At 44.7% G+C, this 14,249-nt stretch overlaps 1 protein-coding gene across 1 annotated transcript in view; it reads right to left on the reverse strand.

Moving 5' to 3' along the window:
* Positions 1–12,665, reverse strand: part of gpr176 (G protein-coupled receptor 176) — a 60,760-nt gene extending 48,095 nt beyond the window's left edge. Inside the window, exon 1 of the mRNA XM_086003507.1 lies at positions 12,352–12,665. Coding sequence (XP_085859633.1) covers positions 12,352–12,586 — 235 coding nt within the window. The 5' untranslated portion in view covers positions 12,587–12,665. The remainder of the gene's footprint in view (positions 1–12,351) is intronic.
* Between the last annotated feature and the right edge of the window lie 1,584 nt (positions 12,666–14,249).

The raw sequence follows: 14,249 nt of genomic DNA on the forward strand, positions 1-14,249 counted from the left end.
CTATAGTGGACACTAGGTGGAGCCGTAGAGCTGTGTAGAGCTGTATATAGCTGTATGTATAAGACTACACTACCCAGCTGCATGTATATTAAGACTACATTACCCATGAGGCACTAGGCTACCCACAAGGCAACAGTCAAGATGGAAGCCTCTACAGATACTGTACCTAGTCCACATGTGCTCAATAAAGTAACTAGCAAAAGCTAGCTGTGTTCATAATAAGAATGTCTATTTATTAATGAACATAAGAAAGCCGATTGACGAAGGAGGGAGGAAAATGATCCAAATCAAAAGTGCAAATCATTCCGATACCTGCAAGAAATGGGAGCTGCTTTTCTATATAGGAATGCAAGAGGCACAACTATATCCCAAACTCCGTTCCCTAGCCACCAACTCCATCCCTCATCCTGGCAACTGCCTAAGTCTGAACCAGACTGTTCACAACCTTGGTGTCATATTTGACCCACATATCCACGCCATCACTAAGACCGCCTAATTCCACTTCTTTAACATCGCCCGACTCCGCCTCTGCCTCAGCTCATCTGCTGCTGAAACCCTCATCCATGCCTTTGTTACCTTTAGACTTGACTATTCCAACGCACTCCTGGCTGGTCTCCCACGTTCTCCCCTCCGTAAACTTGAGATCATCCAAAACTCGGCTGCCCGTGTCCTAACTCGCACCAAGTCCCGTTCACCCATCACTCCTGTGCTCGCTGACCTACACTGGCTCCCAGTTCAGCAACACCTCAATTTTAAAATTCTCATCCTTGTTTTCAAATCCCTCCATAGCCTCGCCCCTCCCTATCTCTGTAACCTCCTCCAGCCTTACAAACCTCCTAGATATCTGCGTGCCTCCAATTCTGACCACTTGGGCATCCTCGATTTTAATCGCTCCACCATTGGTGGCTGTGCCTTCTATTGCCTAGGCCCTAAGCTCTGGAATTCCCTGCCTAAACCTCTCCGCCTCTCTACCTCTCTTTCCTCCTTTAAGACATTCCTTAAAACCTACTTCTTTGACCAAGCTTTTGGTCATCTGCCCTAATATCTCCTTATGTGGCTCGGTGTCAAATTTTGTTTGATAACGCTCCTGTGAAGCGCCTTGGGGCGTTTTACTACATTAAAGGTGCTATATAAACACAAGTTGTAGTTGTTGTTGGTTATCATAACCATCATCCATACAGAAGCACTCAGCTCTGGGAAATGCCATGAGAGAAACCACTTGAACTGCACCATCTGTTCAGTACTATTTATTAATTACAGTTAGTATTCAGAAACAGGATAGGTTATGAGGGATTGGGAAACGCAGGCTTTCTGAAAAGGCACTATCTCTCACAACCATCATTATTTTTCACTGTTAGAACTGTCCGATTGGGTAATTATAGGTAACAGCCTCAACTTTCTATGGAGTAGATGGCATGCAATCAGCACAATGAGCAGTGGAGAAGAAAGTAACAGGCACTGATGTAAATTCCTAGGTATTATTTGATTATTCCAATTAACTCCACTCCTTTCCTGCAGACACTGACTCTACGCTGCATCCCTGAGTACCAGCAACTCTGCGGGGCCTCGGACTCCAACAACGTGCATTTATGTAGCACTTTTAGCATTGAAAATGTCCCAAGATGCTTTATAGGATGGGAGGACCGAGGAATATGGTGGTCATGGTGGGAGAGTTAGGAGGAGGATAGCAAAGGGTTTCAGGAAGAAATTCTAGAGAGTAGAGCTGAGATGGACAAAAGGTTCAGAGTGTCTATTGACACCACTGTACCAGCCAATAAGTTGCACTGTACCAGCCAATGAGTTGCACTGTGTCAGCCAATGAGTTGCACTGTGTCAGCCAATGAGTTGCACTGTGCCAGCCAATGAGTTGCACTGTGCCAGCCAATGAGTTGCACTGTGCCAGCCAATGAGTTGCACTGTGCCAGCCAATGAGTTGCACTGTGCCAGCCAATGAGTTGTACTGTACCAGCCAATGAGTTGCACTGTGCCAGCCAATGAGTTGCACTGTGCCAGCCAATGAGTTGTACTGTGCCAGCCAATGAGTTGCACTGTACCAGCCAATGTGTTGCACTGTACCAGCCAATGAGTTGTACTGTGCCAGCCAATGAGTTGTACTGTGCCAGCCAATGAGTTGCATTGTACCAGCCAATGAGTTGTACTGTACCAGCCAATGAGTTGCACTGTACCAGCCAATGTGTTGCACTGTCAGCCAATGAGTTGCACTGTGCCAGCCAATGAGTTGTACTGTACCAGCCAATGAGTTGCACTGTGCCAGCCAATGAGTTGTACTGTGCCAGCCAATGAGTTGTACTGTGCCAGCCAATGAGTTGCACTGTGCCAGCCAATGAGTTGCACTGTGCCAGCCAATGTGTTGCACTGTCAGCCAATGAGTTGCACTGTGCCAGCCAATGAGTTGTACTGTACCAGCCAATGAGTTGCACTGTGCCAGCCAATGTGTTGCACTGTGCCAGCCAATGAGTTGTACTGTACCAGCCAATGAGTTGCACTGTACCAGCCAATGTGTTGCACTGTCAGCCAATGAGTTGTATTGTACCAGCCAATGAGTTGTACTGTACCAGCCAATGAGTTGCACTGTGCCAGCCAATGTGTTGCACTGTGCCAGCCAATGTGTTGCACTGTGCCAGCCAATGTGTTGCACTGTGCCAGCCAATGAGTTGTACTGTACCAGCCAATGAGTTGCACTGTACCAGCCAATGTGTTGCACTGTCAGCCAATGAGTTGTACTGTACCAGCCAATGAGTTGCACTGTGCCAGCCAATGTGTTGCACTGTACCAGCCAATGAGTTGTACTGTACCAGCCAATGAGTTGCACTGTACCAGCCAATGTGTTGCACTGTCAGCCAATGAGTTGTACTGTACCAGCCAATGAGTTGTACTGTACCAGCCAATGAGTTGCACTGTGCCAGCCAATGAGTTGTACTGTGCCAGCCAATGAGTTGTACTGTGCCAGCCAATGAGTTGTACTGTACCAGCCAATGAGTTGTACTGTGCCAGCCAATGTGTTGCACTGTACCAGCCAATGAGTTGTACCGTACCAGCCAATGAGTTGTACTGTACCAGCCAATGAGTTGCACTGTGTCAGCCAATGAGTTGTATTGTACCAGCCAATGAGTTGTACTGTACCAGCCAATGAGTTGTACTGTGCCAGCCAATGAGTTGTACTGTGCCAGCCAATGTGTTGCACTGTGCCAGCCAATGAGTTGTACTGTGCCAGCCAATGTGTTGTACTGTGCCAGCCAATGAGTTGGAGGTGGGGCGGGACTTAATGCAGGACTTACAACACTGTACAGCAAACAAAGTCTATTTACAGAGTCTATTTCAAAAGAGACTCTGTGAGCTGCAGCAAACAGGGCTCGTGACCAAAACTGCAGCAACTTCTCTCCTGAATAGAAGAAGGGTGATTTCACCAGCAAAATGCAGTGAGTGGACAACAGTTACATAATACAAATTATGTGCATAAAATTAAACCCAGTAACTTACAGTAGTGCGGTCTCCAGGCATGATTGCCAGGCGATTTACCCAATCATCTCCATTCTGCCTGGGAATAGTGGTGTCACTATATGCCACCCAGAAGGTTTTCCATCAGTGGTGGAATGAAGGGAGGGAGGAGATGCACTGAAGGCCAGAGTCAGAGGACAGAAAGGAGCAGGTGGGGGCATAATTCTGGTGGAGGCTGCAGAGGTAGGATGGACCAAGGCTCCGGAGGATTTGAAGATGAGGACATGGACTTTAAATTCAATGTGCTGGGTAAGAGGGAGCCAGTGAACGTCAGTGAGGATGGGAGTGAAGGGAAAGCAGGATTTTGTACAGGACAGGACAGAGCTGAGTTTTGGACACGTTGGAGTTTATGGATGGTGGGGGATATAAGGTTCGTAAGGAGAACATTGGATAAATCAAGACACAAAAGGTGACAAAAGCATGATTGTGCCTAAGCAAGTACAGGAAACTTTCGATTAACCGGCCCTTAAATAACCGGAAATATCGGTTAACCGGCAAAATTCAGGAGTAGGTTCAGGTAACTTTTATTACTTACCTTGCTCCATGTGTTGCTGTGCAAGGGTGTGGCTGCAGCTGTTGCTAAGCTACAGAGACGCTTGCAACTTGTGGCCATTGTTTTGAACCTGGGTTTGTTGCTTTATACGGAGCTCTTAGCTCCGTATCGTTCACTCTAGCGTTCGGTCATCCGGAATTTTTGATGAACCGGCACCACGTCGGTCCCATCCGTGCCGGATAAAAGAAAGTTTCCTGTAGCCAGAAGGGGGTGAAATCAGTGGCAAAGGAGCAGAGTTTATGGCAGGGTCTGATAATAAAATCTTCAGTCTTTCCAATGTTTAGTCAGAGGAAATTTTTACATCCAAAATTTAATGTCGAACAGTCTGACAACACAGAAGTGGATGCTGGGTTGAGGGAAATTGTCAGAAAATCGAGCCCCAATTTCCGATATGCACCATTGGCAAACATTGCTCCTGTTGGCAGCACAAAGTCGGAAAATGACCACTACAGCATGTGTTGAAAGCAAGGCCTAGAAATTCGATGACACTGTGCCCGTTTTACAGGAATTTTTTTTTTAAATACTTAAATATGGAGCCAGGAGGAGCAGGAGAGCTGTTCCTGGTTCCACATTAAAGCCACGGGCCTCTGCCAGCCACTGCTTGCCCCACACACCCTCTCGATCGCCGCCTCAAATCCCCTCCCAAGGATCACTACTGATGACACAGTGGCCCAAAATTCAAATGGTTTTCACCAGTGAGCTGCCTGGAGACTCCCTGTAGGCATCTGCAGCTCGCCACTCTGATGGAAATGAGGCGTGAGGCCCAATATCGGGTGGGCTGGCACAAATCAATTTCTAGGCCCAAGCGTCTGTCTTAGTAAAAGAAAATCGAACAGGACACGAACACAATGCCAATTTGTTGTGATTATGTGATTCAGGTGGTTAAGCGCAGTGCAAAGGTGTGTTAACCACACAGTGGTTCAGATTTTTCTCAGTGATGGCCAACAGAGTTTCTGATGCCAAATTTACAATAGATTATCGGAATTCTTGCTATTACACCTCAACTTATAGAATTATAGAAACTTACAGCACAGAAGGAGGCCATTCAGCCCATCATGTCTGTGCTGGATCCTTGAAAGAGCAGTCATGTTTAGTCCCACACCCTTGCTTTTTGTCTGTAACCCTGTAAGTTGCTCATCCTCAGGTACCTGTCCAACTCCTTTTTAAAATTATTTATGAAATCAGCTTCCACCACCTTTTCAAGTAGAGCGTTCCAGATCCCGACAACTCTCTGAGTGAAAATAATTCTCCTCATCTCCTCTCTAGATCTTTTGCCAATGATTTTAAATCTATGATCACTGGTTATTGATCCACTCGCCAGAGGGAATAATTTTTCCCTATTTACTCTATCAATACTTCTCATCATCTTGAATACCTCTATTAGGTCACCTCTTAACCTTCTCTGTTCCAAGGAGAACAGCCCTAACCTTTCCAACCTCTTCTCATAACTGAAGTCCCTCATCCCTGGTAACATCCTGGTAAACCTCCTCTGTACCCTTTCTAAGGCCTTTACATCTTTCCTGGAGTGTGGTGCCCAGAATTGTCCACAACACTCCAGCTGAGGCCTAACCAGTGATTTATAAAGTTCGAGCGTGATCTCTTTGCTTTTATATTCTATTTATAAACCCAAGTAACCCAGATGCTGTTTTAACCTCCTTATCAACTTGCCCTGCCCCATTTAAGGATTTGTGTATATGGACACCAAGGTCTCTCTACTCAGCTACACTTTTCAAAATTGTGCCATTTATAGTATACTGCCTTTCCATATTAGTCCTCTCAAAGTGCATCACTTCACACTTCTCTGCATTGAACTCCATCTGCCATGCTTCTGCTCATTTCACCATCATGTTTCTATCATCCTGAAGTCTACAACTATCCTCATTACTATCTACTACATTGCCAAGTTTCGTATCATCTGCAAACTTTATAATGTTGCTCCCTACACCCGAGCCTAGGCCATTTAAAAAAAATTGTAAAAGAGTAATAGACCCAAAACCGACCCTTGGGGAACACACTGCAAACCACCTCCCATCCATCACCACCCTTTGCTTCCTGTCACTGAACCAATGCAGCAAGGAACTTCATTAAATCCAATAAGCAAATTACTGCAAGTAGGATCATTGTTAATCCCTCGGAGATACACCTCTGTGAGGACTGAATATAAAAAAAGGTACAATATAAAAAAGGTATCAAAAGCACGCTCATGCTAGACCGTAGAGAGGAAAGAGAACAGAATTTTTTTTTTTTAAAACATAAAGCAATGTTTCCTTCATGCTGTATTGCTATTTCTGGAAGTGGTTGGCTTAATTTTGTTCTTTAAGTTATTATTTCTATTTTACCCCGATACCTTTATTAGATCCTCGTACATCACACACTGGTTGAGAGAGAGCTGGTAGATGATAACCCCCCCACCAATACTACTTCATAAGGAATATCACAAGAATCCACTTGGAGTTGTTTCTCAACGCAATTTTCCTTTGCTGTGGGGAAGTGCCTGGCTTCTGCTCAGCACTTCTGAGAGAAGAACTGCCAAGTAACTCAATTAATCTTTTAAAAAAAAAATGATTGGCCAAGGTTCATGTTCCTGATATCCAACAAGTAACCCATATTACAAATGAGTATGTCTGGATTTCAGGTCTGAACAGAGCTAGGATCAGCTGCAATGTCCCATGGACAGTCATGGCACTCATTTATTGGTTATGACAACCTAGTTGTTGTCATAGAATCATAGAATGGTTACAGCACGAAAGAAGGCCATTCGGCCCGTCGAGCCCATGCCAGCTCTCTGCAAGAGCAGCTCAGCTAGTCCCACTTCCCCGCCCTTTCCCCGAGCCTTGCAAACTTTTTTCCTTCAGGTACTTATCCAGTTCCCTTTTGAAAGCAGTGATTGAATCTGCTTCCACCACCCTTTCAGGCAGTGCATTCCAGATCCTAACCACTCGCTGAGTAAAAAGTTTTTCCTCATGTCGTCTTTGGTTCTTCTGCCAATCACTTTAAATCTGTGTCCTCTGGTTCATGACCCTTCTGCCAATGGGAACAGTTTCTCTCTATCTACTCTGTTCAGACCCCTCATGATTTTGAACACCTCTATCAAATCTCCTCTCAATCGTCTCTGGTCTGAGTTGAACAACCCCAGCTTCTCTAGTCTATCCATGTAACTGAAGTCACTCATTCCTGGAATCATTCTCATAAATCTTTTCTGCACTCTCTCTAATGCCTTTGCATCCTTCTTAAAGTGTGGTGCCCAGAATTGGACACAATACTCCAGTTGGGGCCGAACCAGTGTTTTATACAGGTTCATCATAATTTCCACGTTTTTGTACTCTATACAGTACCTCTATTCATTAAGCTCAGGAACCCATAAGCTTTTTTAACTGCTTTCCCAACCTGCCCTGCCACCTTCAACAATTTGTGCACAAATACCCCCAGGTCTCTCTGTTCATGCACCCCCTTTAGGATTGCACCCTTTAGTTTATATTTCCTCTCTTCATTCTTTCTACCACGTTTCTGCGTTAAATTTCATCTGCCACATGTCCGCCCATTCCACCAGCCTGTCTATGTCTTCCTGAGGCCTATCACTAGCCTCCTCACTGTCCACTATACTTCCAAGTTTTGTGTCATCTGCAAATTTTGAAATTGTGCCCTGTACACCCACATCCAGGACTAGTTAACCCAAAGGCCGTGAGTTCAAATCCAATCATGGCAAGGTGTGAAATTGAATTCAATAAATATGGTCATTTCTGAGCTGGCACCAGGAAATGACCATGAAAGTCACTGGATTGTTCAAAAAAGAACTGGTTCACTAATCATAGAGTCATACAGCATAGGAGGAGGCTTTTCGACCCATTGTGCCTCTGCCAGCTCTTTGAAAGAGCTAGCCAATTAGTCCCACTCCCCCTGCTCTTTTCCCATAGCCCTGAAAATGTTTCCGTTTCCAGAATATATCCAATTCCCTTTTGAAAGTTACTATTGAACCTGCTTCCACCACCCTTTCAGGCAGTGCATTCCAGATCGTAACAACTCGCTGCGTGAAAAAAATTCTCCGCATCTCCCCTCTGGTTCTTTTGCCAATTACCTTAAATCTGTGTCCTCTGGTTACCGACCTCTCTGCCAGTGGAAACAGTTTCTCCTTATATACTCTATATAAAAACTCTTTATAATTTTGAACACAGAGATGGGAAATTGCCACCCCTATCAAATCTAGCCTACATGTGACTTCAGTCCCACACTATGTGGTTGACTCTTATTGCCCTCGGGGTAAATCGGGATTGACAGTGGCGCCCAAATCCCAAGGACAAATTTAAAAAACCATCAAGGAAGGTGACTGACACAGTATTGTCAGGGCTATTGGTATCTGTGGAGCTGTACCTTAGCATGAACCACTGCTTTAAGGAAAGGCTTTTTAAGTAGCAACTGTATCTATGCTTCATAGATTAGGAGAAAGTGATCGGATGCAGCACTAAAGAGCAATGGATGCTTGCAAAGAGTTCGAATTGATCGGAAATAAATTATATTTATTTGGAATCTTTACTGGGAAAAACATACAGCAGTAAGAGTTGATGATGAATTGACAAAATTGATCAGGATCGGAAGAGGAGCCAGACAAACATGTGTTATATCACCCAATTTGTTACAACCTACTCTGCAATCATTCTGAGACACAGTCTGGATGGCATCAGAGTTGGTTTAAGATCAATGGAAGGTTGATCAACAATCTAAAGGGCGTTCTCCCGATCGGTTGCCTTAACTTTGGCGGAAGATCAGAATCAACCCTGTTCACGCACATAAAAAAAGGAGTCCCTTGATCTTCCGCCGGTTACAGTAGACATTCGAGAGAACCTCAGGGCAAATCATAGGGGTAGATTCCGCCCCCTCCCCCCCACCCGAACAGACCTCAGGTGCTGCCCGGTACCACCGGCTGCCCGGTAATCCTGGCAACAGGCCCGGTCCATTTTGAATGCTGGGTCTCATTGACATTGAGACAGTGGGCTGTGGCCGAAAATGGGCGGCATCCCCGTCAGCTCTGGACCGTCGCAACATCGGGCAGTCAAGCCATCCTCCAGCGGGGCGGCGAGGGGGAGGAAGCCAGAACAACAGCGGTCCTGGCTGGATTTGTGGAACACTCCTGCTCCTCCTGGCCCCACAAAAAGAAAGAAGAGCTCACCTTTGAGAGAACTGGATGACATTACCTTTGGCATCCCCTTCGTCCAGATCGCCCGTTGATATTAGTTGGACCATACACAGCGCTCGCTCCGCCCAGTTCAGTCCAAAAATGGCAATCGGGGTCCTATGTACATCACAGTGGCCCTTGATTTGCATTTTAAATAGGCCAACAGCCTATTCTGGCCGCCCAGCACTTGGCCCTGGGTAACACTGCCACAGGGACATCGGCAATGTAAGTTATTGGCCACCATTTTCAGTGTGGTACTGCCCCATTTCCGCTGGCAGGAGGCCTGAAGATCTTTTAATCTCTTCACCTACTTTTTAACATATAAACTCCCAAATAAGGCTTTGTGTGAAAGGTATAGCTTTGTTTATGAAATTAGTGCCTGCATGTATTTGAAGAACTCAATGACATTAGTTTCTGCATTATTAATGAGCCACATACAGGTTCAGTGTTCGCCTCTGACCAGCATTATGTCATCATCTGTTTCAGAGAAAGAAAGCAGGGTTCCATTAATAGTGTTCAGATATTTCCCTTATAACCAAATTGAAATCATTATGAATTGCCCAGGTATTAAAGCTACATAAATGCAAATCAGTACACAAGAGTCAACTACTGATCCCTAATTAATAAAGCTTTACCTCACTATTCCTTCCATCTACAATGTTCGTGCATATCAAGACCACATGGGCAATGGTCAAGCCTGGCCTTGCCTGCTCCCCTTGCATCTACTCCATCTAACCCAGTTCTATTTTTGTGCTTTTTATCACTTTTGTACCCTGCCTTTTCAGGTAATGAGCTTTGAGCTCACACATTAAAAAGGGTTTCTACAATATGCATATTTTCCAGTCCAATCATTAAATATTTTCCAATCATATTGGGAAACTTGCAGTAGTACAGACAATGATTGTAGTAACATGGGCCAAGAGTTTCCACTTTCAGCGCCAACGGCGATCCAGGAGCAAATTGCGCTCGAAATTGCGTTAGTTTTCAGAAGTGTTTTCTTTCCTCAAGTTTCCGCTCAAACTTATTTGCATATCACCGAACATAAAAATCTGCCATGAACCAGCACAATCGGGCAGCGTTTTAGAACATAATGTTTTATAAAACTATTTTTGCATTAAAAAATATTCCTTGATATATTTAAGAGCGGTAACTTGATGCAGTTTGATTAATACAGCTGAAAATGGGTTTATCACAAAAAGATAGGCATTTTTAATCGGAGTGTCTCGTCCACCACCTGTGAGTAATCCGATTTTAAATGACTGAAAATAACTTAAAAATTATGCAGAACCATTTACTAGTTACATTAGTGAACAGTGGTCAGTGTCTTGGTAAATTAAAAAAAGTATTTAAAAACTTTTAAAATGTGCCTATTAGTGTCCTTGCATTGAAAAAAAGGCTTAATTTCAAAAGCCTCCTTGAAGATCCGTAAACGGGCGCCATTAGTGGAAACTTGCAACGGTGATGAATTCGATCGAGGGCGTGGTCAGTTTTGTGGCCGGTGCCAAGTGCAATGTTTTTTAAACTCACACAAAAGATCGCAGAATCTCAATTTGCGCTGGACGTAATTTGCGCTTAAAACTCCGCGATTTTTGTGCTGGTTTGGCCGATTTCGGGCGAATTGCTCTGAAAAAACCAGCGCATTCTAGCGGAAACTCCAGGCCATGGTACCTATCTCATCCCTTTCCTTGTCTAAAACCCGAATATTATTGCCTATGGTTAGCTACCATTCCCAGTGCTTTTTATCGGGGTGCAATATTCTTCAAGATAACTTTCCACTGCGTAAAACTAAACTGCACTTGTAAATAGGCATTTAAGGTTGGGCAATGGATTTAAAGTCCCAGGCACTATGAAGAAGAGCAGGGGAGTTCCCCCATTGCACTGTCCAATAGTTATCCCTCAACCAACATCACTAAAACAGCTTATCTGGTCATCATCTCATTACTGTTTGTGGGACCTTGCTGTGTGGAAATTGGCTGCTGTATTTCCAACACTATAACAGTGACTACACTTCAAAGGCTGTAAAGTGCTTGGGAATGTCCTGAGGTTGTGAAAGGCGCTATATAAATACAAGCCTTTCTTAAACCTCATTGCTAATATTCTCTTCTGATACACTGTACATATTTGAATATAGAATGGATATAATCAGAGTTACGTTTGGTGAAACTCACCCTGAATGTATAGGTGAATGTGTGTATTCCGAGAGGTGAGGATGACTAAATGGTTACAACAGTGACTACACTTCAAAAAAATACTTGATTGGATCTAAAGCGCTTTGGGACGTCCTGAGGTCGCTATATAAATGCAAGTCTTTCAAGCAGAGGGAAAGACGAACAGAACTTGCGTCTTAGAGCAGCCACTGTGCGTGTTAACCCTTTGCCTGCAGTAAAAGCATCGGTAGACAACCCCATTGATTGTAGGTGAAGATCTGTAGTGGAGGGAGGGGGTTAAATCCAGCGGTCCTGGGTGGGTGACTGTCCCCACACCGTTTGATGCTGAAATTGGCACCTTGACAAGACCTCCGTTTTCACTCTTGAGAACCCACTGGATTTACTGCAGTGCCCGCTGATCTCCAACCGAGACTCTTGATGCACCGAACTGTCTCTACACCCGCAGATTGTTTATTCTTTGTATTTTTAAAAAACAGCCTTAATAGACCCTGTCGGGTCTCACTGGATTCCATAACTGTACCTGCACTTCCTAAGCCACGCACACACGCGGAAACAGCAGCGGGGCATCCACAAGGTGCATATATATCACAATATATCAGTCTATACATCACACTTCAATCGGATAAAGAATATAGGCAACCCTATAGATTCAATGTACCAAGGTCTGCACTTGTCCGTTAAATTGATATTCCCAGTCCAACTCCAATCTACCAAATCCATGTTTATAATATAGTGGACGCATTATACTGAATATCAATAATTATACAATTATTTCCAACACGCAGCTTTAATATCAGTAAATACTTCAGTGAAGCTAGCACTGTACCACAATGCCAGGAACCCCCATTCACAATGTGCCGGGAGCGGTGTCGGATGCGGCTGTGCATTAAAAAGCCTGGCCGAAAGGCAGTGTAACTCGCATCCACCCAGCGGCCACTTACCCAGGACGGAGCCGATGAAGATGAGGATTTGCATCGAGGTGGTGAAGTCTCGGTAGGTCTGCTCCTGCTGCAGCCGGCCCAGGGGGTGGCTCCTGCCCCCGGTCCTGTTGCGGGCTGCCTGAACGCTGAGGTTGGTGAACTCGGCGGTCCTGGTGTCTGAGTCCCAATCATCGCTCCAGCTCTGCGGGGAGCTCGCGTTGTGGTCCATGGTGCTAGCAGGCTCCCTACGTGACATCTAACTTCACCCCCACCCAAACATCTTGAAATGAAAACACCTTTTTTTTTTAAAAATTACATCCCTCCCTTATTATTATTGCTGGAGAGAGAGAGGGGGAAGCAAATTGTAACAGTGGCCCAAGAGTTGCCAATGTCGATCATTCCCAGCTTCTTCACATCATTTCTCCTCAAGCTCCCCTCCCCCCTAGATCCCAAAAGCTGGCTGTCGTGATCCTGGATACTATCCACAACACAACTGCACAGGCAGGAACATCTTTCGTCAGAAATCCGTTGCCTGGAGACGGCAATCAGTGTAAAGGGAAGAGGGGAAAAAAACTACTTTCATCTCAAGATCTTTCCTTTGCACTTCCCCCCACCCACCCACCCCCGCTCTCTTTCCCCTCCTGATGCACGTTTCTCTCTGGAGGCTTGCCCACTCCAGCCTTTCCTGGAGTCTCTCCTCCTTCCCAAAGGGTGAGGATGCCCTCCCTCTCTTCCCACGCCGTTTACATGGGTTCACCTGCCAGTCAGAACAGCAGAGATTTATTTGACTGCATTACTGGAGCAGGGCGTCAGCGTCGATGCCAAAAAGCAAAATACCTTCCCCAGTGACACTGTTCAAAGGCAGCAAAACGTGGATAATTTAGCAAAACCCGTTAGGGAAACAATGATTTTTTTTTCTTAAAGGGGCGCTGTCCTCACGTAACTTTGACAAATCTGCTTTTATTTACTTAACCACAAGGCTATAAATTCCATCAAAACTCCTCATCTCATCATTTCTTTATTCTATCAAGGCAAAAAGGTTGCATGGTGCTGTTCAGACTCCAAACAACAGGAAAGGCCTCATAAGCACTTTTTAATTTATTATTTATTTTATTAAGAAATGAAATGTTTGAACATTCATCTGGACTTACTGTTTTTTGCAGAATGTGTTCAGTCATCTAGAAACCTTTCCAATATTACCTGCATATCTCAGATTTAAACAGCGTGGGTGGCGGATCGCTGTCTGACACCAACTATATGAATCCTCCTTGACTAGATGACTAGAGAAAAATAAAATAAACTCTAACACCAGTTATTGAACTGACATTTAAGTATATGTGGAAAATTCAATGTTTTTGTTACATTCTAAATAGAAAATATATGTGCTGTTTGCATCGATTCACTCCATGTGATATCAAGAAACGTCTGGACACAGCAAAAACTATGGGCCTTAACAACATTCCTGCTGTAATACTGAAAAGGTCTGTGCTCCAGAACTAGCCGTGCCTTCAGCCAAACTGTTCCAGTACAGCTACAACACTGGCACCTACCCATGAATGTGAAAGTTGCCCAGGTATGTCCTGTCCATAAAAAGCAGAACAAATCCAATCTGGCCAATTACTTTCAGCCTACTCCCAATCATCAGCAAAGTGATTGAAGGTATCATCAACAGTGCTATCAAGTGGCACTTACTCATCAATAACCTGCTCACCGATGCTCAGTTTGGGTTCCACCAGGACCACTCGGCTCCAGACCTCATTACAGTCTTGGTCCAAACGTGGACACTAGGTGAATTCCACAGTTGAGATGAGAGTGAGATTGCCAGCAAGGCAGCATTTGACCAAGTGTGGTACCAAGAATCTCTAGTAAAACCTAAGTCAATGGGGGTCAGAAGAAAAATTCTCCAGTGGTTGGGAGTC

Source organism: Somniosus microcephalus, chromosome 12, assembly GCF_052327205.1.
Source record: "Somniosus microcephalus isolate GS21.2 chromosome 12, FLI_Smic_1.0, whole genome shotgun sequence".
Classification (NCBI taxonomy): domain Eukaryota; kingdom Metazoa; phylum Chordata; class Chondrichthyes; order Squaliformes; family Somniosidae; genus Somniosus; species Somniosus microcephalus.